The sequence below is a fragment of the Phocoena sinus genome, chromosome 3 (genome assembly GCF_008692025.1).
Source record: "Phocoena sinus isolate mPhoSin1 chromosome 3, mPhoSin1.pri, whole genome shotgun sequence".
In the NCBI taxonomy this organism is placed as follows: Eukaryota; Metazoa; Chordata; class Mammalia; order Artiodactyla; family Phocoenidae; genus Phocoena; species Phocoena sinus.
The window spans coordinates 81,397,834-81,423,621 of record NC_045765.1 but is presented as its reverse complement, the minus strand read 5'-3'; the positions used below and the strand labels follow the sequence as shown (position 1 = coordinate 81,423,621).

Sequence of the window (25,788 nt, the reverse complement as noted above, 5' to 3'; positions counted from 1 at the left end):
TAAACAGGTAAAGCTTTTATCCACATCAAAGGGAATTACTCATACCTAAAAGCTCAATAGACATTAGGAGTTTAAATTGGGCAATGTTTTCCTATCTTCTCCAGAGGCAACCTCCATTACAGAGTTTTTAGCTTAAGAGGTTAATTTAATTCAACTTGAGTGTTGATAAAATGTCCTTCAGTTAGGAAAGAAAGAGGGAGGAGAGTAAGAAAGGACTTTTTTATTGGGAGATAATTTTACATATAGAAATCTACAGTTTCAAATACATCCAGCCTCAATGAACAGTGAAATGAAGAGATTTTTAACATTAACAATCTGTCTTTAATACTCTAGCAGTTTATACTGTACATAACTGCAGAACACTAAATTCTCATAATTATTTTTGCTGCGTATTGTGTTAAACTTCAAGGATTAATCAAGGATTATCAATACAAGCTAATATTTCATGCAGAAGTATCACTTATGATAAATTGTTTTTTTCTTGTATGAAACTAATTTCCTTAAAAAAATAGGTACCATGTACTGAAAACAGTACCATGCCAAGTGTTTCCTGCATACACGTGTTTCTAATACAAACTAGCTATAAGCCAGAGAAAATAATCAACCACATAACTACACGGCAGATGACATTCTTTCATTTCATCAACTGCCCTATGAAAAGTTAATTATCTTCAAAGGAAAATCTTTTGGGGCTGTAATTTTTATTTTACTGACAATCACAACTGATTTATTTCCAATGTTAAGGAGTCCACGTTTAGCAAGCACTGAAGGCTTCAGAGAACAGAAAAGATTTTGTATTTAAGAGAGGGATTCTATGAAATTCTCTACTTCATATTATAGAAAGACAAATTAATATACAGATTAATATAGAACTGTGTGTTATTAAAAGTTACTAAAATTAACTTGAAATGTGGCTAGCCCAAATTAGTAAAATATACACCAGAAATCAAAAAATCAGTATAAAAGAAGAATGTAAGCTATCTTAAAGATTTTTACAGTGATTACATGTTGAAATGATAATATTTTGGATATATTGAGTGAAATGTACTGTATTATTAAAATTAACTTCAGCTGTTTCTTTTAATTTTTTTAATGCGACTGCTAGAAAATTTTAAATTACATATATGGCTCACATTATTTTTCTATTCTACAGCACTGCTATAGAAACAGCAGACTCTATTACATGTTAATATTAATCCCAATCCACATTGTTAAATTTCATATCATTATGATAATTGACATAACATATATAATACATTATCACAAGATTCCTGAGCTTAGAATCAAATACACCTCTACTCTTGAAAACAAAACCAAACAAAACGTGCTCTAATCTTTTCCATCATCTTCTGTATACTAGCAACTGTGCTAAACTTTGGTTATGTATGATTCCACAAACACGCAAAAGGGATCTTTTGGGTGATAGAACTATTCTAAAATTGGACTGTTGTGATGGCTGCATAACTATAAATGTATTCAAAAATCAACGGATTGTATACTTATAACTGGTAAATTGTATAGCATTGGAAATTATACCTCAATAAAGCTGTTTGTTTTTTTTTTTAAAGTACACAGCTAGAGCCCAGCAGATTTAAAGTGCCATCTAGAAGCTGCATATACATTTCAGGTAATTCAAATATAATTCTTCAATCCATCATACGGCTCAACATTGCAATGAAAATTTTTCCATGAGCGTCTTGTTACCTGCAATGGGTCCTCATTCAACAGTGGATTATGTCATCACTAGTTGGAGGTATAAGTTACAAAAAAACAAAGGGAACACAGAGTAGCTGAAAGTGGACAGTTTACTAGTGGCACCCAGCTCAGGCGATAATAGCCCTTATAATAATGTACATCTTGTTGCAAACTTACCCAATCTGGGCACCCTATAATTGGACATCTGCTGGTATTTTGTCATGCTAGACTGAATACTGGAATGTAAGAAACCTCCTGCTCTACACTAATACCAAATAAAAGACAACAGATTGAGTCAAAATTAACATTTAACAATTTCCATGTGAAACTGAAAGCTAAACTGCTCATTTCTCTTTCCCTATTGCAAGAAAAAAAAAAAGTAGCAGAGAAATCCAGCAGCTCAAAAATTATAGTCAATTTGGAAAAACATATTGGTGATTAATAAATTTCAAGTTAAGAGCATAGGATCGTTTGTGCATTGCTTCTATCAGACCTTGAAACAAACTATTTTCAATCTAAAATTTGTGAGATTATTCACTATGGATATTATGGTGCTGCCACCTTTTGCTTTTTTTGAACATCATCTCCACACCAAAACAATAAAAATAAGTCAGCTCTACTTTTTCCACTTTAGCAAAATGGGTCTGAAGAACTATGACTTATGCTTTCTTTACACTCAGGAAAACACAGGAAAGTAAAACACAGATCACACCTTCATGCAATTGAACCACTATACAGTTTTGTGCTTTTGGTGGCCTATCTAGTAAATACTATTCCCAGAGCTCTCTTTACCCCATATTAACCAAAAAAAAAAAAAAAAAAAAAGAAGATGTAAACTAGGTGGATAGTTCAAAAGTCAAAGACCATGTGGAATGTTAAAATCATTTAGGAGTGTTCATTTAATGCAGCCACAGAATCGAGAGACATATTATAGTCCATTCTAGTTATAAAATGACTCATCCAGGCATTTAGATAAATCTATGAATGCATTCGTTCTAGTTCCAGACTGAAGTTACATCAGAATTGTGAATGCTTATGACGTAGTTATACTTTATGAGTTGAGTGACACATTTAAAACTCAAACATGTATAAAACATTCACTGAATTTGACTTTCTAGAGAGATGATTCTCTATTGGTCAGTATTGGATACCACCACCCATTTCACATAACCCAGAATACTGTCCAATCAATGTGGTGTCCCAGCACATATCTGGCAGTTTTTCACACTGTCTTATTCATTCATAAATGCTTTTAAGACTCCCAAAATAAAAGCCCATAAAGATATGAATACATTTTTTAAGATATCTATAAAATAATACTATCCAGGTATCAAAACTGAATTGCATTTTACTATAATACCTATTCTTTTCTTATTTCTGATATTTTCAATAGGTAAAGTAGTACAAGTCAACTGACAATGAAGTTCATCTTTATAAAGTATAGAGAAGAGCTTTTTTTCTTTAGTCCAAGATATTGTTAAACTCATAGAGCATACGAGAAGTAAAGCATTAATATTTAACTCCTCCCCAAATTAACACTTTTACAGAATGTTCATAAAGCTCTAAAATAGGTGATTTTAACCTACCAGCATGAAGCTTGGCTTTCTCTAATTTCTAAGTAGCCAAAATATTCATACTGAGGCACTATTCAATTTCTTAAGAGTTCTCAATATCTACTTCTTGGTGGATTTCTGTCATACTCTCCATTCCTAGACATATCACCATACCAAACAATGTGCAAATAACTGTTTAGGAAAACTGAAATGCCCACACTAGATAGCTATTTACTTTAGGAATAAAATAAACCAAAAACATCTCAAAATTTTCTACAGGCTATGCAGAAGACAGGAAAGGATGATTTTTACAGGCCATGCAGCTAAGAGAGAGTTGATTCAGGGAATATAATACTATAAGTTTAAACATATTATGCCTTTTGTAAGGCTTTTTGTAAATCACCATAGAAGTTGATTAAAGTGCTTGCCATGGCTGTATCTACTGCAGACTGGGGAATCATTCCACGCAGATCCGTCTGAATATAGCCTGTCAAAAGACTCCGGTTTGGACTGTCTTTAAGAGGAACACAAAACCAACCACAGGGATGGTTATATCCACGAACAAATTCTGATCTCTTTTCACTCCAGTCAAGACTTACCCCTACAAGGCAATTTAAAATGACACTATTAATAGCAATGACTGACATTAATCTAAAACTCTCACTAAAAAATATTATCAGATTTCTTATTTACATATTTTTCTTCTTATCCATGTAGATGAAAATTAAGCCCCAAGAGTGACCGTGGAAGAATGAAAAAGATAATTACTAAGTGGAATTCTGACAGAGGCTGGTAGATATGTAATGGGGAAAGTTCTAATCCCTTCAGAATAAATGGCATCATGTCATCCTGGTAACTCCTTGGAAACTACAAATCTTCTCTGTAGTAGCGAGGCCTCAAGGTACTAATAATCAAACCTATGTACCACCACTGCTCCCCACAGGCACTACCATATCAAACTTTGGTTCTGGCTGGTTCAGATTAAACAGGTAGATGTGTACCTACAACTGCCAACTCAAATATATCGTACATACACAAATATTAATTTACCTATAGATATATTTTAGAAAGCAGAAGCCTTCTAATAGTATCTTTAATTTTGAAAAGAAAAATATTACACAGATCAAGGAAGAAAAAGTACTCTAACACATACCAAGCCTATTTTTTCTAAGTATATGACTAAGAAGCTGTTTCTTGAGAGTGACTTAGAAGGAAACCCAACGACTAGATCCCTTTCTTAGAGGCAGTCACGCGTTCCATATTTGTTAGCTGTGACCTGAAGGATACTGTGTAACGGGGAACAAAAACTCATCAGAAAGATTGCAAAAACCTTCTCGATATTGTTATTTTAATCCCTAGGGTTTAGCATTTGCAAACAGAGCTTATTGGTTATAAAATAACTATGGGGACTTCCCTGGTGGCGCAGTCGTTAAGAATCTGCCTGCCAACGCAGGGGACACAGGTTCAATCCCTGGTCCAGGAGGATCCCACATGCCACGGAGCAACTGAGCCCGTGTGCCACAACTATAGAGCCTGCGCTCTAGAGCCCACAAGCCACAACTACTGAGCCCGCACGCCACAATTACTGAAGCCCATGTGCCTAGAGCCCGAGCTCCGTAATAAGAGAAGCCACCGCAGTGAGAAGCCCACGCACCGCAACAAAGAGCAGCCCCTGCTCGCCACAACTAGAGAAAGCCCGTGCATGCGCAGCAACGAAGACCCAATGTAGCCAAAACTAAATAAATTAAATAAAATAAATTTTTAAAAAATAAGTATGAAAGTTGAAAATGTATCTTGTGTAGAAAGAAACATCCAGCCTAGAAAACTCAAAATTTAAAACAAACCGAGAGAAAGTAAAAGGTTCTGAGACAATTACCACAGGATAAAAGCCCTTCTTTATAGTCCACGGTATACGAGAAGTCAACAAACTCTCTTGGGGAAATTATATTCCAAAGCTGACCAGCAGTAGTATAACGCATCACACAGCAATTCTGAAAGAGAACAGGTAACAGCTGTTAGTACTATAAGAAATACACACATAGACTCATATATCATAAGTTAATCTTTAGTAAAAAATTAACACTCACTTAAAATGTGTTATAATAAATATTAATAACATTTCTTACAGTGATTCTGACAGGTTTAGATCTCTATTCTATATCTCACGGCAACTGTATGGACTTGAAGAGAATATACAATCAAAACACAGAGGTAAGTTACCCAGTATCCAAATCTCTGTTTCAGTAGAGTCACCTCTTACCCTATATGATAAAAATGGAAGCAGGTAGTATAGACTGTACGTGTATAAGATAAAATCCACAAGTACTTTGACTAAAACACCAAATGTGTCAATAAAGGAATTCAAACATGGCAAGGAATGAATTAATAAAAACAGACAAAGAAAGAAAGCCACTTAGGTTACATAATTCTCTAATGCCTAAGGTGGCATTTTTATCTTTGATTTTGGCTAAATGTTAATGGAAAACCTACATACTATTACCTAGAAACCTGAATATGATGGTGGTATTTTCAGAATTTTAGATTTCAGAACCTCAGCTAAAGTTTTACAATTAAAGACACTGATGATTTTCTTAAGCAGCAAGGGTAAAGCTATTGCAGAAAACAAACTCAGTTCTGACTAACACTCATTATTAATATGAGGAAACTCAAGCTTTTTAAAAGGCAGCAAGGATTCCCCTGTGAGATCTTTGCCATGACTACTTATTCTCAAAGCAATGAATATAATGAATGCAAGTATACACATGTGCACATGCGCACACACACACACACACACACACACACACACAATCTGAAGCAACATTTCTAAACAAATACCTCTTCAAAGTACTCCAAAATATCCAATGAGGTCATTAAGCTGTCCCAATCCAAGCGACAGGGACCTGGGCGTATATGGTCTATTACACTATTGACGACATCGTCTATAACACCTTGGGCTTTGAAGCTGGAGAAAACATATGAAAGTCAAATGCTATTAGAATGAAAAATTTCAGCATGCTCTCACAGTTCAGAGCTCACATCAAAAAAAATAAAATTTAATGAAGATTTTTTAAAAAGAGTAAATCCCGACTTTTCTGATAAATTAGGTTCTGTCAATTACTTCATCAGAATGTACTCTAAAACGTCCTCAAATCTAATAAGAGATTTGAAGGCTATCTTACGCATTATCATAAACATAGTAAAATACCTTCATGTTATGGTGTAGCCAACAGCAGTCTGTAGAACACTGTAATGCTTCCATTTATTTCATATGCTCTTCTTTTCTCAGCTATGTTCTAACATGTTATTAGTATATGCATATTCTTACCCTAACTTTTGAAACCTTTTTATTAGGAATAGAAATATAGGTCACCCTAGAATAGAATGCCCAGGATTGACTCATGAATAATATCAGAACTTGACATATTTCAAAGGTGGCATTACATACCAGTAGGAAAAAGATATACTAGTTCAAAAATGGTGTTTGGATTCAACAGTTATCCTAACAGAGAGAATAAAAACTGAATTCTTACTTCACATCATTCAGAATACCTCCAGATAGACTAAATACCACTATGTAAAAGGTAAAAATTTTTAATTTTGAGAAAAATATACAAGTGACCATCTTTGTGACCTCAGGATACAGGGGGATTACTTGAATACATAAAACACACAAAAACACAAATTACACAAGATGGTTAAAATTAAAAACTTACATACCACAAATGACAAAATAAGTAATTTCTTTAAAAACTAGCCACAGAGTGGAAGAAGATAAGTGCAACACATATATACAGATATATACTTACTATAGAGGATATATGATTAATTCCTATGAAACAATGAGAAGAGGACAATCCAAACAAAAGATGGGCAAAGGACAAGATTGACCTGAAATGTCAATAAACTTAGAGAAGATGCTCAATTTCACTCATAATCAAGTAATTACTAGCAATACACCATCTCATACCCCTGAAAAACTGACAGAGATTAAAAACTTAATAACAAGTGTTGAATGGAAGGGAATGAGAACTCTCAAAGTGCTACCACCCCTTTAGAGAGCAATTCGGCCACATGCAGTAAAGTGGGATGATGTATGTCCCTAAGACACAGGCACATCCCAAGAAAATGTTACATGTGTATAGAAGGAGACATGTACCAAAAAGCTTACTGTAGAGAAGAATTCACAACAACCTGAAAATTCATCAGTAGGCAAACTTGCAAACACAGATAAACACATTGTGGTATATGAATACAGAAGTGAAAGACTAGATCAACATGGGTAACTCTTGAAAACACAGTATTGAACAGAAAAAATTAAAGCGTATTACTAAAACACACACACACACACACACACACACACACACACAGTCACAGTGTGAAACAGGAATAATACACACAACTTCAAGAGAGTAGTTATCTCTGGGGAGGAAAGAAAAGAGAGGTAGATTGGCTTTAACTCCATCACTGTTTTCAGGGGTCTTTTTTCTCTTTTTAAGCATCTGAAGCCTTTTTATCATTTTGTAAATCTCTCAAGCTCAAGCTTATATTATGCTCCATCCTAAGTCTGCTCTTCTGCCTGTGTTCTCTAACTTGGGGTGAGGGTGGGGGTAGGAGGTGGGTAATACAAATTACTTCGGGCACAAATTAGAAATCTGGGATTCAATTTTGACTCTTCTTTTTCTCTTAACCCCATTCCAATAGTCAGAACTAATAAGTCACCATGTTTCATCAAGATGATTTTCCAAACGTAAACTGCTTAGAACAATATCTGGTTTTCAATAAATGTTAGTTAGCTATCATCGCCATCATCATTGTCACCACCACCATCACTATCATAAATCTCTTTCAAGTTCATTTGTCCTTTTCAACTCCCATGCTATGTCCTTAGTTTGGGAACTCTGTGTCCAACTCAACACTGCATCAGTTTCTAGCTCTTCTGATCATATAACTCTTTAAGAATCTGAAAAAAGCCACAGATCTCTTCCCAGGAACATACACATTGTCACAAAACTTTGTATAGAATCTTAGGGACACTTCAAGAAGCTAGCCATGGACCCCCAGGATACAAGCTCTTCTCTAAACTTTCCATGCTCATTTCTCTTTCACAATTGTTATTAGAACAAATGCAAAATCCTCTGAGGACCTGGGATGTATGGGTAGGGTTGAGCAGTAGGTAACGCAAAACTGAATGCCTTAGTTTAGAATTCAAAAATCCTTCAGAGGGCTTCCCTGGTGGCGCAGTGGTTGAGAGTCCGCCTGCCGATGCAGGGGACACGGGTTCGTGCCCCGGTCCGGGAAGATCCCACATGCCGCGGAGCGGCTGGGCCCGTGAGCCATGGCCGCTGAGCCTGCGCGTCCGGAGCCTATGCTCCGCAATGGGAGAGGCCACAACAGTGACAGGCCCGCGTACCGCAAAAGAAAAAAAAAAAAAAAATCCTTCAGACATCCTCTCCCCACCCCCATACTTAATGTTCCAGCTATACAAACACAATTTCAACTTCCCTAAATAAACTCCTTAAAGTGTTTCCCATCTGTGTGAACGTAGTAAATGAAATTCTCTCTGCCTGGAATATGAATTTATCCTTCATTCCCTAAGAAATACCTATTCGTTCTTTAAGACTCTGCTCCAATATTAGCTCCCCTATGAAGTTTTTCCATATCACCAAGCATAGTGCTCCCTTGGCACTTTTTACACTTTTTCAGCCCCAGCAGGGATTACTGATCTAAAGGAGTAACTTCTACACTTGCTTACAATGTTTAATCCAACTCCAGTTTCCCTGTCCTCATAAATACTGTACAACTTATCTTCCTGGAAATGCTATCTTTGGTAATACACTTCAAAATACACTGTATATAGTAAGTTCAGTCAACAGTTTCATTTTAAAAAGTGCTGAGTCCCAAGGATGTGACTATTCCACTCCAATTTCACGTGGCAACTATCTCCTCTGGCTTTAAAAAACAATATTTTTTTACTGGTTAAAGGCATAATTCGTGTTCAACTATATGCAAAAATCAAAAAACAGAAGTAAAAATCACACATAAAACTGACATCTAGAGGTATATATTTTGTGTTAAATAAAACATTTTAATATATAAAAAATATATATTTAAAGTCAACCCATGATTGTGCTACATACAGTTTAGTATTCTGCTTTATTCACTTTTCATTGTATCTTGAGCATTTTATTATGTTTTTAAAGGCTGTAAAATAGCACATTTTATAATTTAATCATTCCCCAACAATTGATTATTCAGGTTATTTGTAATTTTTAATATTTTAAGTAATACTGTGATGGAAGAGACAAGTTTAAATAACTATTAATTTTCCCATGATTTCTTCAAGATAAATTTCTTAGAATAAAATATGCTACAGGGGCTTCCCTGGTGGCGCAGTGGTTGAGAGTCCGCCTGCCGATGCAGGGGACACGGGTTCATGCCCCGGTCCGGGAGAATCCCACATGCCGCGGAGGGGCTGGGCCTGCGCATCTGGAGCCTGTGCTCCGCAGCGGGAGAGGCCGTGACGGTGAGAGGCCCGTGCAAAAAAATAAAATAAAATATGCTACAGCACTGAATAAATGCAGAAAGAATATTAGAAGGGTCTTATACACCATAGTAAGAAATTAAGATTTTATCAGCTATCTGATATCATTTATGATATCATATTATTTATGATCCCCTCACCACCAACTCTGTCCCCCAGGGATATGGACATTTTAAAGGCTTTGAATTCATAACAGGATTTGCTTCTCAGAAAGTTTAACATCTTAAAGCAAAAGCCAAATTTTGCTGGCAATGATTATTCAGTGATCATGTGTGTAGGTGTGTATATATCTGAAGTTTAGCAATGTCCTAAGAGCTACGTAACACTACAGGAATTTACTTACAGATATCCATTAAATTCTTCTGAAGGTTTCCTCCAAATTGTTACATCTTTCTAGAAAAATAAAAACAGTGTATACTGATAATTACATAGGTGGAAACCTGGATATAAAACTGACAATTTCATAAATTCTACAGCATTAGCTTTTGCATGAAAATAAAACATAAGTAAATATTCAAAGAAATACACAAAAGTAATTTATACCATAAAATAATCCATATCTGAATTTCTTCTGTATCTGAAAGTAGTACACATCTTATTTAAATTACAAACCCCTACAAAAGGTTTTTCAATAGCTTAATGACACCCAAACACTGTTAAGATTCGGTGATGGCACTATCTCATTGGCCATTATTATTTGCCCCATTCCAATCTCATCTATTTACCATTACTGACACATTTAGACTGAGATAATAGAAATGTTAAATACTTCATTCTGAACTTGCTCACATCTTTTTAAAATTAAACAATTCAAATCTATTATGACAGTGCTACCTTGAATTAGTCCCTACATTTTTTTCTAGATCATTTCCCAAGAAATTCTGAATAGCAGAATAGCCATAGGACTTAACTGGAAGAGTCCTGGGTTCAAGGATTGGCTCTGTCAACACTCAGGTATGTCATATTGGTAAAAAAAATACTAACTGGCCATTCTCACAGGCTTGTTAAAATATCTGAAACAATTTCAAATTATCAATTACTATACTTCCTTAAACTGACAATGACATTTTATTTACTGACTTGAGAGGCTGCTCTTTACAGTCTTGTTGCCATGAGTCTATTCTTGTGTCCAATATCTGAAGAACTAATGAAAGCAGTGCAGGATTATGTTTCTTCCTTCGTGAGACAGTAAACCATCAACTATATTAGCACGTTTATCTATCCCGCACATTCATCTAAAGTATGGTCCATATTTTTCCGTACCATTTTGAAAGTCATCCACCAGCTCATTAGACAGAAGATACACCCTCAAGCATAAGTAATTTAATTAATTTACCATTTTCTTAGCAACTCGCCACTTGTCATCTTCAAGACTGTGGTATTGGATGAGAGTGTTTTTAAGTCTAGTCGCCAAAACAGCTGCATCAGGCAGGTCTTCCATTTGTTTTCCCTGTTACAGAGACTAAGATTATCATCAGCAAATACCAGAGTTAGATGCAGTTGGGTCTCAAATATGGCTTCATAAAAGAATCACCTGGGGAGTTGTAAAAGATACCTATACCTGGACCCCATCCCAAATCAACTAATCAGGATCCCTGAGGGTAAGACCTGGCCATAGGATTTTTTTCTAAAAGCTTCCAAGGTGTGAAACACATAGGGATAAGAATCACATATGTTGAGTTATTAAAATCACTCATATAAAAAATAAAATACAATCCTATTTCCCTTTCTAATAGAATCTAACCCAAAGGAATAAATTATAAAATTCCAGATAACTTAAAAAAAATACTGCTTTTTCAAAAATACAAAAATAACACACAAGGCATAAACTCTTTAAAAATTCCTTAGAGATTCAGCCATTGAAAATTTTCATTTTACCAGCCAACAGATATAAGACTCATTCTAGCAAACAAATGACAACCACAATTGGAAACCTCCTCTTACATCCTTTAAGGATAGAGCTAGAGACCTCTGAAGAATTTCAAAAGTTTGAAGAACTCTATTGTCTTCAATGTTTTATTTCATTTGATGAAGTGTCATAGGATTCAGTGAGTTATCTGTGTAACATAGGAGGTGATATGAAGACCTTAGAACCACCAGTACAGCATAAACAAGTGGTTTATAATTTTAAGGCAATAATTTTAACTATACAGAGAGGAAAGTACTATATCATTAATAATTCCAAAGGTATGTTATTGTTCAACAATACTTTAAAAGGGAAATGATTACTAATCTTTTAAGATAATAAACTTAATATAATGAGGGATTCTATAATGTGATCATTTTAAAACATTGCTGCAAATCCTGTGACACACTTCCCATCAAGAGGGATTGACATATATACACTACTATGTATAAAATAGATAACTAATGAACACCGACTGTATAGCACAGGGAACTCTACTCAGTGCTCTGTGGTGACCTAAATGGGAAGGAAATCCAAGGAAGAGGATATATGTATATGTATAGCTGATTCACTTTGCTGTACAGCAGAAACTAACACAACATTGTAAAGCAACTATACTCCAATAAAAATAAATAAAGTGAAAAAAATGAATAAAAAGCAACAAAGCATTTACAATGAAAAAAAAAAAAAGGTGCAGTCTGTGACACTGCATGACCTCTGCAGCTAGGTTAGAAAATTTCATGCAGCCTCTGTACGTCACTCTTAGAATAATCGCTCTGGGAGCCTTTGATCAACATGTAAGCATACAAGAAGTCTGGTTATCCTGAAGCTGATATGTGGAAAGGCCCACGTGGAAAGAAGAGGAAGGGAGGGAAAAAAGGAGAGGGAGAGACAGAGACAGACAGACACACACACACAGATCCAAAATCCCACATCCAGAAGCCTATATTTAGGGCTTCACACCTAATGGGCATCTCTTGCTGCCCCAGTCTTCCTTCAATTTGCCTCAGTCTTCCTCATCTTAATAATTTTACTATTAAAATGATAATTGAGCCAGTTGCTCAATGTCAAAAACCTTGGAATCACCCTTAATAGATATTAGGAGATTGATCACATACCATTGCCTACAATGCTCTTCTCCTACTGATTTTCTTTCTGTCCCTTAAATACATCAAGCTTGTCACTGACTTCGGGCCTTTGTACTTACTATTATTTCCCTACCTGGATTAGTAGATCCCAAATCTGAGCATGACTAATAACAACCTGTAATAATAATTTCAGATTAAACCTCCTGTCCTTAATACAACCTTCCCCAAATCACTATTATATTCTTCTTTTATTTTCTTCATAGTGCATCACTATGTGAAATCAACTTGTTTATTTATTGATGTACTATATTCTACTCTTTGACTACCATGTCCCCAACTAATAGAGTGGCTGTCCCATGTCTGCCTTTTTCACTACTATATCCCCACCAACTAGAACACTACCTGGAACACAGTAGGACCTTAATATTTGTTGAAGTGTGTTTGCTTCAAAACATGATTTATTTGGTCTTAACTTCTCTCCTTTTGGTGCCATGGTACTCTCCAGTAAAAGGCTAAAGAAGAAAAGGCTTTGGAAGAAAGCTGTCCATTTACAGGATCATGAAGTTACTACTAAAAAGATCAAGAAAAGATCTAAATGAAATATCAAGGCTCAAACCTCTATGGGAATAAGGATGCAATTCTCACTACAAATGCATACATCAGAATCATGTTGTTATAATTTGTAATAGCTGTTAATGTTGACAAAGACTCTCTCCTTGGTTGGGCTCCTCTGAGTCCTCATTTTTTTTTTTTTTTTGGCTGCATCAGGTCTTAGTTGCGGCATGCAGAATCTTCAGTAGTGGTGTGGGCTCTTCATTGAGGCATGTGGGCTTCTCTCTACTCAGTGTGTGCAGGCTCCAGAGCACACAGGCTCAGTAGTTGCGGCACGCAGTCTCTCTAGTTGTGAGGCACGGGTTCTAGAGCGCATGGGCTTAGTTGCCTCATGGCATGTGGGCTCGTAGTTCCCCAACCAGAGATCAAACCCGCGTCCCTTGCATTGGAAGGCAGATTCTTAACCACTGGACCACCAGGGAAGTCTCCTCTGAGTCCTCTTTGTGACGAGGACTTTGGGCTTGTCCTTGGACCCCTTAATCTAGTTTTAGCAAGAATCCTGCTGAGTCAGTTTAGTGAAAATCCCCTACCCTCAAATTTCCTTATCCCACCTCAATCTTATCCCCCTGGCCTGCCTTCAGCAAGAATCCTGTCAAGTTGGTTTAAGGCGAATCTCCCTTCCTCTAATGTTTCCTCTTAGTAATTTTCATTCACTGACACCCACCCTGCTCCTTGGCTATACACCCCTACGTGCCCTTGTTGTATTCAGAATGAAGCCTAGTTCTATACCAAGGTTTCTTTTCCACTATTGCGATAGTTATTGAATAAGATTTGCCTTTACCACTTTCATGTGTGTCTGCCTCTGGTTTTCTGTGACACCGTTTTTGGATATTAGATTTCATGGTCCACAGCCAGATAGCCCGGTTCAGTAGGTCTGCTCTAGAATAGGCCCCAGATCTAGGTCCTATAAAAAGCCTCACTGATCATTCTTTTAACCAGTCAGGAGTGACAACCACTAATCTAAAGTGCAAAAAAAAGTCAGTGCTATAGTCAATATTTAACCAGCACAAAGTAGAACATAAAAGCCATGAAACATGATAAACACTAAAATGATATAAGGGGATTCAAGATGGCGGAAGAGTAACACGCTGAGATCACCTTCCTCCCCACAGATACAACAGAAATACATCTACACGTGGAACAACTCCTACAGAACACCTACTGAACGCTGGCAGAAGACCTCAGACTTCCCAAAAGGCAAGAAACTCCCCACGTACCTGGGTAGGGCAAAAGAAAAAAGAATAAACAGAGACAAAAGGATAGGGACGGGACCTGCACCAGTGGGAGGGAGCTGTGAAGGAAGAAAGGTTTCCACACACTAGGAAGCCCCTTCGCAGGCGGAGACTGCGGGTGGCAGAGGGGGAAGCTTCGGAGCCGCGGAGGAGAACACAGCAACAGGGGTGTGGGGGGCAAAGCGGAGAGATTCCCACACAGAGGATCGGTGCCGACCGGCACTCACCAGCCCGAGAGGCTTGTCTGCTCACCCGCCGGGGTGGGCGGGGCTGGGAGCTGAGGCTCGGACTTCGGTCCGGATCCCAGGGAGAGGACTGGGTTTGGCGGCGTGAACATAGCCTGAAGGGGGCTAGTGCGCCACAGCTAGCAGGCAGGGAGTCCGGGAAAAACTCTGGACCTGCCGAAGAGGCAAGAGACTTTTTCTTGCCTCTTTCGTTTCCTGGTGTGCGAGGAGAGGGGATTAAGAGCGCTGCTTAAAGGAGCTCCAGAGACAGGGGCGAGCCGCAGCGATCAGTGCGGACCCCAGAGGCGGGCATGAGATGCTAAGGCTGCTGCTGCAGCCACCAAGAAGCCTGTGTGCAAGCACAGGTCACTATCCACACCGCCCCTCCCGGGAGCCTGAGCAGCCCGCCACGGCCAGGGTCCCGTGATCCAGGGAGAACTTCCCCGGGAGAACACACGGCGCTCCTCAGGCTGCTGCAACGTCACGCCGGCCTCTGCCGCCGCAGGGTCGCCCCGCACTCCGAACCCCTCCCTCCCCCCGGCCCGAGTGAGCCACAGCCCCCGGAGCAGCTGCTCCTTTAACCCCGTCCTGTGTGAGCGAAGAACAGATGCCCTCAGGCGACCTACATGCAGAGGCGGGGCCAAATCCAAAGCTGAACCCCAGGAGCTGTGCAAACAAAGAAGAGAAAGGGAAATCTCTCCCAGGAGACTCAGGAGCAACGGATTAAATCTCCACAGTCAACTTAATGTACCCTGCATCTGTGGAATACCTGAATAGACAACGAATCATCCTAAATTGAGGAGGTGGACTTTGGGAGGAATGATATATATATTTTTTTTCCCTTTTTCTCCTTTTGTGAGTGTATATGTGTGTGTTTCTGTGTGTGATTTTGTCTGTACACCTTTGGTTTTACCATTTGTCATTGGGTGCTGTCTGTCCTTTTTTTTTTTCCTTTTTTTTAGTATAGTTTTTAGCACTTGTTATCATTGGTGGATTTGTTTTTTTTGGTTTGGTTGCTCTCTTCATTCTTTTTTTATTACTTAAAAAAATTTTAATAATTATTTTTTATTTTAATAATTTTATTTTATCTCTTTCTTTCTTTCTTTCTTTCATTCATTCATTCTTTCTTTTTTTCTCGCTTTTATTCTGAGCTGTGTGGATAACAGGCTCTTGGTGCTCCAGCCAGGCATCAGGGCTGTGCCTCTGAGGTGGGAGAGCCAAATTCAGAACAATGGCCCACCAGAGACCTCCCAGCTCCACATAATATCAAATGGCAAAAATCTCCCAGAGATCTCCATCTCAACGCCAACACCCAACTCCACTCAATGACCAGCAAGCTACATTGATGGACACCCTATGCCAAACAACAAGCAAGACAGGAACACAGCCCCACCCATTAGCAGAGAGGCTGCCTAAAATCATAATAAGGTCACAGACACTCTAAAACACACCACCAGACATGAACCTGCCCACCAAAAAGACAAGATCCAGCCTTATCTTCCAGAACACAGGCACTAGTCTCCTCCACCAGGAAGCCTACACAACCCACTGAACCAACCTTAGCCACTGGGGGCAGACAACAAAAACAATGGGAACTACAAACCTGCAGCCTGAGAAAAGGAGACCCCAAAAACAGTAAGTTAAGCAAAATGAGAATACAGAGAAACACAGCAGATGAAGGAGCAAGATAAAAACCCACCAGACCTAACAAATGAAGAGGAAATAGGCAGTCTACCTGAAAAAGAATTCGGAATAATGATAGTAAACATGATCCAAAATCTTGCAAATAGAATGGAGAAATTACAAGAAACGTTTAACAAGGACCTAGAAGAACTAAAGAGCAAACAAACAATGATGAACAACACAATAAATGAAATTAAAAATTCTCTAGAAGGGATCAATAGCAGAATAACTAGGCAGAAGAACGGATAAGTGACCTGGAATATAAAATAGTGGAAATAACTACTGCAGAGAAGAATAAAAAAAAAAAGAATGAAAAGAACTGAGGACAGTCTCAGAGACTTCTGGGACAACATTAAACGCAACAACATTCGAATTATAGGGGTCCCAGAAGAAGAAGAGCAAAAGAAAGGGACTGAGAAAATATTTGAAGAGATTATAGTTGAAAACTTCCCTAATAAGCGGAAGGAAATAGTTAATCAAGTCCAGGAAGCACACAGAGTCCCATACAGGATAAATCCAAAGAGAAACATGCCAAGACACATAATAATCAAACTATCAAAAATTAAATACAAAGAAAAAATATTAAAAGCAGCAAGGGAAAAATAACACACAAGGGAATCCCCATAAGGTTCACAGTTGATCTTTCAGCAGAAACTCTGCAAGCCAGAAGGGAGTGGCAGGACATATCTAAAGTGATGAAAGGGAAAAACCTACAACCAAGATTACTCTACCCAGCAAGAATCTCATTCAGATTGGACAGAGAAATTAAAACCTTTACAAACAAAAGCTAAGAGAATTCACCACCACCAAACCAGCTTTAAAACAAATGCTAAAGGAACTTCTCTCGGCAGGAAACACAAGAGAAGGAAAATACCTACAATAACAAACCCAAAACAATTAAGAAAATGGTAATAGGAACATACATATCGATAATTACCTTAAATGTAAATGGATTAAATGCTCCCACCCAAAGACATCGACTGGCTGAATGGATACAAAAACAAGACCCGTATATATGCTGTCTACAAGAGACCCACTTCAGAACTAGAGACACATACACACTGAAAGTAAGGGGATGGAAAAAGATATTTCATGCAAATGGAAACCAAAAGAAAGCTGGAGTGGCAATTCTCATATCAGACAAAATAGACTTTAAAATAAAGACTATTAGAAGAGACAAAGAAGGACACTACATAATGATTAAGGGGTTAATCCAAGAAGAAGATATAACAATTGTAAATATTTATGCACCCAACATAGGAGCATCTCAATACATAAGGCAAATACTAACAGCCATAAAATGGGAAATCGACAGTAACACAATCATAGTAGGGGACTTTAACACTCTACTCTCACCAATGGACAGATCATCCAAAATGAAAATAAATAAGGAAACACAAGCTTTAAATTACATATTAAACAAGATGGACTTAATTGATATTTATAGGACATTCCATCCAAAAACAACAGAATACACTTTCTTCTCAAGGGCTCATGGAACATTCTCCACGATAGATCATATCCTGGGTCACAAGTCAATCCTTGGTAAATTTAAGAAAATTGAAATCGTATCAATCATTTCTGACCACAACTCTATGAGACTAGATATCAATTACAGGAAAAAAATCTGTAAAAAATACAAACACATGGAGGCTAAACAATACACTACTTAATAACCAAGAGATCACTGAAGAAATCAAAGAGGAAATCAAAAAACACCTAGAAACAAATAACAATGAAAACACGATGATCCAAAACCTATGGGATGCAGCAAAAGCAGTTCTAAGAGGGAAGTTTATAGCAATACAATCCTACCTTAAGAAATAAGAAACATCTCAAATAAAAAACCTAACCTTACATCTAAAGCAATTAGAGAAAGAAGAACAAAAACCCCCCCAAAGTAAGCAGAAGGAAAGAAATCATAAAAATCAGATCAGAAATAAATGAAAAAGAAATGAAGGAAACGATAGCAAAGATCAATAAAACTAAAAGCTGGTTCTTTGAGAAGATATACAAAATTGATAAACAACTAGCCAGACTCATCAAGAAAAAAAGGGAGAAGATTCAAATCAATAGAATTAGAAATGAAAAAGGAGAAGTAACAACTGACACTGCAGAAATACAAAAGATCATGAGAGATTACTACAAGCAACTCTATGCCAATAAAATGGACAACCTGGAAGAAATGGACAAATTCTTAGAAATGCACAACGTGCCAAGACTGAATCAGGAAGAAATAGAAAATATGAACAGACCAATCACAAGCGCTGAAATTGAGACTGTGATTAAAAATCTTCCAACAAACAAAAGCCCAGGACCAGATGGCTTCACAGGCGAATTCTATCAAACATTTAGAGAAGAGCTAACACCTATCCTTCTCAAACTCTTCCAAAATATAGCAGAGGGAGGAACACTCCCAAACTCATTCTACGAGGCCACCATCACCTTGATACCAAAACCAGACAAGGATGTCACAAAGAAAGAAAACTACAGGCCAATATCACTGATGAACATAGATGCAAAAATCCTCAACAAAATACTAGCAAACAGAATCCAACAGCACATTAAAAGGATCATAAACCATGATCAAGTGGGGTTTATTCCAGAAATGCAAGGATTCTTCAATATACGCAAATCAATCAACGTGATACACCATATTAACAAATTGAAGGAGAAAAACCATATGATCATCTCAATAGATGAAGACAAAGCTTTCAACAAAATTCAACACCCATTTATGATAAAAACCCTGCAGAAAGTAGGCATAGAGGGAACTTTCCTCAACATAATAAAGTGCATATATGACAAACCCACAGCCAACATCGTCCTCAATGGTGAAAAACTGAAAGCATTTCCACTAAGATCAGGAATAAGACAAGGTTGCCTACTCTCACCACTCTTATTCAACATAGTTTTAGAAGTTTTAGCCACAGCAATCAGAGAAGAAAAGGAAATAAAAGGAATCCATATCGGAAAAGAAGTAAAGCTGTCACTGTTTGCAGATGACATGATACTATACATAGAGAATCCTAAAGATGCTACCAGAAAAATACTAGAGCTAATCAATGAATTTGGTAAAGTAGCAGGATACAAAGTTAATGCACAGAAATCTCTTGCATTTCTATACACTAATAATGAAAAATCTGAAAGTAAAATCAAGAAAACACTCCCATTTACCACTGCAACAAAAAGAATAAAATATCTAGGAATAAACCTACCTAAGGAGACAAAAGACCTCTTTGCAGAAAATTATAAGACACTGATGAAAGAAATTAAAGATGATACAAATAGATGGAGAGATATACCATGTTCTTGGATTGGAAGAATCAACATTGTGAAAATGACTCTACTACCCAAAGCAATCTACAGATTCAATGCAATCCCTATCAAACTACCACTGGCATTTTTCACAGAACTAGAACAAAAAATTTCACAATTTCTATGGAAACACAAAAGACCCCAAATAGCCAAAGCAATCTTGAGAAAGAAAAACAGAGCTGAAGGGAGCAGGCTCCCTGACTACAGACTATAATACAAAGCTACAGTAATCAAGACAGTATGGTACTGGCACAAAAACAGAAATATAGATCAATGGAACAGGATAGAAAGCCCAGAGATAAACTCAAGCACATATGATCACCTTATCTTTCATAAAGGAGGCAAGAATATACAATGGAGAAAAGACAGCCTCTTCGATAAATGGTGCTGGGAAAACTTGACAGGTATATGTAAAAGAATGAAATTAGATCACTCCCTAACACCGTACACAAAAATAAACTGAAAATGGATTAAAGACCTAAATGTAAGGTCAGACACTATGAAACTCTTAGAGGAAAACATAGGCAGAACACTCTATGACGTAAATGACATCAAGATCCTTTTAGCCCCACCTCCTAGAGCAATGGAAATAAAAACAAAAATAAACAAATGGGACCTAATGAAACTTCAAAGCTTTTTCACACCAAAGAAACCATAAACAAGACAAAAAGACAACCCTCAGAATGGGAGAAAATATTTGCAAATGAAGCAACGGACAAAGGATTCATCTCCAAAATTTACAAGCAGCTCATTCAGCTCAATATCAAAAACACAAACAACCCAATCCAAAAATGGGCAGAAGACCTTCCAAAGAAGATGTACAGATTTCCAGCAAACACATGAAAGAATGCACAACATCATTAATCATTAGAGAAATGCAAATCAAAACTACAGTGAGATATCATCTCACACCAGTCAGAATGGCCATCATCAAAAAATCTAGAAACAATGAATGCTGGAGAGGGTGTGGAGAAAAGAGAACCCTCTTGCACTGTTGGTGGGAATGTAAATTGATACAGCCACTATGGAGAACAGTATGGAAGTTCCTTAAAAAACTACAAATAGAACTACCATATGAGCCAGCAATCCCACTACTGGGCATATACCCTGAGAAAACCATAATTCAAAAAGAGTCATGTACCAAAATGTTCATTGCAGCTCTATTTACAATAGCCAGGACATGGACACATCCATCGACAGATGAATGGATAAAGAAAATGTGGCACATGTATACAATGGAATATCACTCAGCCATAAAAAGAAATGAAACTGAGTTATTTGTAGTGAGGTGGATGGACTTAGAGTCTGTCATACAGAGTGAAGTAAGTCAGAAAGAGAAAAACAAATACCGTATGCTAACACATATATATGGAATCTAAAAAAAAATGGTCATGAAGAACCTAGGGCCAAGACAGGAATAAAGACGCAGACCTACTAGAGAATGGACTTGAGGACATGGGGAGGGGGAAGGGTAAGCTGGGAGAAAGTGAGAGATGGCATGGACATATATACACTACCAAACGTAAAATAGATATCTAGTGCGAAGCAGCCACATAGCACAGGAAGATGAGCTCAGTGCTTTGTGACCACCTAGAGGGGTGGGATAGGGAGGGCGGGAGGGAGGAAGACGCAAGAGGGAAGAGATATGGGGATATATGTATATGTATAACTGATTCACTTTGTTATAAAGCAGAAAGTAACACACCATTGTAAAGCAATTATACTCCAATAAAGATGTTTAAAAAAAGAGTAAATACTGCAAACAAATTATGCTGAAAAAAATAAAGAAAAAAGATATGATATGGAAAAAATAAAATGATACAGAAGTTCAGGGAGGAATAAAAAATCTTTTCCTCTATTTTCTTATGCTCTGTCCCTGAGACCTGCAATTAAATTGACAAAAGATAGATTAACAGAAAAAAAGGCAAAGTTTACTTGATGTCAATATTTAATTTTTTTATGCAAAGAGGCTTTCATAGAAAATAACTGGAGACCCAGAGAAGCTTATATACCCGGAGCTTATACACCATCTTAAAGGGTGATAAACTCTGGAGAAATGACAAGACAAGGGAAAAGGGGTTTGAGCTTCTAGGGGTGGTAAATTATGGCAAGATAAATATATGGGAAGACACTAATAAAAGGTAAAGGCAAAAAAAAAGGTAAAGGCTATTTTAGTGGTTTGTTTGTGTAGACCATCTCAGTTCAACTTTCTATCTCCAGTGATAGCAGTTATTCTCCTGGTATAGGAGAGAGGAGAGGGAAGACCTTCACCAAAGGATATTTATGTCCCATTTTTAGGCAGATAGTGGAAGGATAAATAGTTCTTTCCGTGTCTGCTGCTTCTTAATTGCCTTCAGCTCAAAGTAACCTTTATTCTGAAATGGCATGTTTTGGGGTGGTATATCCCTTCAGAAACATAGGAAAGTATATATAGAAAATTCAGTAATATAGAATTTTGGATCTATGAAAGTGATGTGAAATATCTAATAATTATAGATCCTACCCATAAGAAGTGGATTAGCTCATTTAAAAAGTCTGCCAGTCAGGAATAGATCCCATTTCCACTCAAGAGACTGCCAACTTGATAGCCAGTACAATGACCTTATTTAAGGGTATGTTATAAACAAACACAAGTTCTTAGAGAGGACTTGAAAAAGAAATTTAATTTATCCATTACTAAGGATCATTATGATTAAACAACATTCTTTAAATACAGAGGTCACATGCCAGGTTCCTGTGGCTAGCAGATGAGTATTTTCAAAACTCTTTGATAGAAATCAAAGATGAAGTGGAAAGCTACTGTTAGCATAGACAACATTACCTTTAGGTAAATCTAGCATACAAAAAGTAAGCAATAAAAACTACCTATAAAGATAAGAATCTGAAACTTTAAGGTGTTTACCTTAGTTATCATTCACTCCTACTGGTTAGTATAAAATCTAAACTCCCTAATATGTCCTATGGGCCCTTTTATATTTTGGCCAAGCTCATTGCCTAATTTCTACTCTTCTTTCCTGGACCCCTCTTAAGACTATGTTAGCTCCCCCGCCAATGTTAAAAACTCCTATTAATGAGCCTCTCTAGTGGTGGTGGAGTAGGAGGTAGGAAAGGAAGAAAATAAAGTAAGTATAAACTTGGAAATCTCTCTTTTAGCCCAACGAAGTATTTAACCAGGCAGTTAATCTTGATGAAAAAAATCCATGCAAGGGTTAAGTCCAAAGGGAATAACAGTTACTTTCTAAACTGATCATCTGTGTTTAGACAGGCAAGAAAGAGAATCTCTCAAAAACCAAGGTGGGGTGCGGATAGGGGAACAACACTGGGGTTATCAAGGTCTTGGTGCTCTCTTAATATAATAGGGCACTCACATTAATTGAAAAGAAAGCATGCAATTTGCCCTATTGCAATCTCTATCTGTGGAGAATTTCAGGAAATGTTTTAAATACCATTCTGAACTCCCTCTTTCTTTTATTGTCCTTGCTGACCTTATAGCAGGAAACTCTCCAACACTTCCATGTCAGAGAAAACAGGTACCACTTAACTGTATCAGAATCTAACAGCTCCATAAATGGGTTACATACTCTTGACAATTCTATAGCCAGGTGCTAAGTAATGTCCACCTTTTTTCTTTCTTACTCTAACCTTTTTGGTCACGTTTTCTATGTTTATGTTTTTGAAGTGACTACTAGTGTAGGCAGTTGCTGCCACCATTGAGTGGGCAGCCTTCACAGGTTAAAAAATTTTCTTGAGCTTCCCTGGTGGCGCAGTGGTTGAGAGTCTGCCTGCTGATGCAGCGGACACGGGTTCACACCCCGGTCTGGGGAGATCCCACATACCGTGAAGTGGCTAGGCCTGTGAGCCATGGCCTCTGAGCCTGCGAGTCCAGAGCCTGTGCTCCGCAACGGGAGAGGCCACAATAGTGAGAGGCCCGCGTACCACCAAAAAAAAAAAAAAAAAAAAAAATTTTCTTGAGGCCATCTATCAGCACCACAGTCTTTGACGGATACAATTTTAATTTTTGTCAAATGTCAGTGAAATGGCCATAGGTTTTAATTAACTATGGAATATAATAAACATTTTAACCTCTAATAAAAAGTGAATGCCATAAAAATCCGTTTGTACTTATGTAGTATGATTAAGTCAGAATTCACGTATTAAAGAAACTCATATCAGAATCGTTTCACCTTCAGTTACCTGATTGATATGTTTCATGTATGTGAATAGCTTCAATTTAACATGCCATAGATCTTCCCCAAGATGTGCAAACCAAGGCCTTGTAAATTAAATATTTTCTACCTAACATAAAAATTCCAGCATAGGCTTAATTGCCAATCAATTTTGAATTAGTAATTTAGCTTTTCCAATTAGTCAAGTACGGTAGTTTCTCATTTTTGAGACTGGCTGTAGCAGGAATGCAACAGGGTAAGTCTTCATCTGCAACGTGACTGATGATACTCCGATTCAGTGCTCACTTTGGCTTATTTTAGGACAAGCTTTATAACACCAATGAGACTTCTACAACACTTAAGACAATATTAATTTCTAATAATGTCACAGCTTTAAGTTTGAGTCCAAGTTAATGTTCAAGCTCCTAATGCTCTAATCCTTTATTTAAAAACATAATAATAGCTAACATTTATTGATCATTTACTATGTGATCAGTCTTTCTGGCCACTTCAAATTGTATTATTTCATTTAATCCTCATAAATAACCTTAAGAGCCCATCCTATTATTGTCTCTATTTTACAGAAAGGGAAAGTATCAACACGGAGGTTAAGTCACTTGTCCAAGATCACACAGCCCATAAGTGATGGAGTCAGAATTCCAACCCAGGACCTCTGCCTCCAGAGACTAAAGGTCTATTCTGTAAAACACTGGAAGCTGATCAAAGACTGCAAGAGACTCTAAAAATCTGACATCATGTTGAATTTGCCATATTTTGTCTTGGCTGCTGAACCTAAAAAATCTCAGGTAATCTTTCTTAATTGTAAATTAGGGATAACAGCAACATTAATTTATTGAGGAATTACAAGAGTTAACATATTTAGTACCGAACTTGGAAGATAGTAAGCACTCGGAAAACACTGCCTCTTAACAACACAGCTCCGTCAAAGCCTGGTGTGAGGGAATGGACCTTCTGTTGTCTGTGCACCTACTAAGAACCAGGAAGCACTGTGCCCATCACAGAACGGTATCTCAATGAATCTTCACCCAGGCCCCCCGAAGCGAGGTTATTACCGCCCTTTCCCCATTTAACAGATGAAGTAATTTGGGCCTAATCGGCGTCCTAACGCTGGTGAACTGGGTTGAGGAGGAGAGGGGCAAGCCCTGGGATCCAACCAGCGCGACCCTTACCCTCAGTTTTCTCTTACCTGTGAGGTCCACACACGTCCGGACGCCGGTTCCGCCATCCTGGACCTCCACGGCGGCTTCCCTCTCCCACTGCCCGGAGCAGGTCCGGGAAGACCACTCTGTCGCTCCGCCTCCAGGCGGCCTCACCTCCGTGCTTCTACTCAAGGCTACTTGAGGTGAAGCAAGGAGTGCGACCGAGATCAGGCGTGCCGGGTACACAGGAAACTCACTCTTTCTGCAATACTAACTCTACAGCTCTCTCGGCTTCCCCGCCCGCCGAGGCTACCGGCGGCATCAGCCAATGGTCGCCAAGTCACTGCCAGTTGCAGCCAATTGGAAGGCATCAAGCCTTCCGGGGAAGGCGGGCCGAACCCTGCAACCACGCCCCCGGCTCGAACCCTGGCCTCCGGGGATGGGTAGCGGCAAAAGTTGGCAGAAGCAACGTGTGTTTGCAGGGATTGGCTGGCGCGGCAGCGTGCGGAGCGCTGATTGGTCGCCGAGAGATGGACTGATTCCGCGTCGGGTGAGAGTTGACGGTCTCCGGGCCAGCTGCGTGTGTGGAGTCGCCTGTGGGTTTGGCTCT

At 38.0% G+C, this 25,788-nt stretch overlaps 1 protein-coding gene across 2 annotated transcripts; it reads right to left on the bottom strand.

Annotated features, from left to right (window-relative positions):
• Positions 1 to 205: 205 nt before the first annotated feature.
• On the bottom strand, positions 206 to 25,490 carry STARD4 (StAR related lipid transfer domain containing 4). Of its 2 annotated transcripts, none has more exons than XM_032626764.1 (6): positions 25,226 to 25,490; positions 11,126 to 11,239; positions 10,133 to 10,182; positions 6,084 to 6,210; positions 5,125 to 5,239; positions 206 to 3,849 (listed from the first exon to the last, which is right to left on the bottom strand). In XM_032626764.1, the coding sequence occupies exons 1-6, from the start codon at positions 25,262 to 25,264 to the stop codon at positions 3,620 to 3,622; spliced, it is 675 nt and encodes a 224-aa protein (XP_032482655.1). In that variant the 5' UTR covers positions 25,265 to 25,490; the 3' UTR covers positions 206 to 3,619. The 2 variants fall into 2 exon arrangements, with proteins under 2 accessions (XP_032482655.1, XP_032482656.1); XM_032626765.1 differs by having other exon boundaries at positions 11,126 to 11,251; positions 25,226 to 25,248.
• Positions 25,491 to 25,788: the final 298 nt, after the last annotated feature.

Coding starts and splice junctions, on each gene's coding strand:
- STARD4 (XM_032626764.1), bottom strand. CDS start 25,264: ATGGCGGAACCGGCGTCCGGACGTGTGTGGACCTCACAG. Junction 11,240..25,225: donor GACGTGTGTGGACCTCACAG/GTAAGAGAAAAC, acceptor TCTCTGTAACAG/GGAAAACAAATGGAAGACCT. Junction 5,240..6,083: donor TTTTGGAGTACTTTGAAGAG/GTATTTGTTTAG, acceptor GTTCTCTTTCAG/AATTGCTGTGTGATGCGTTA.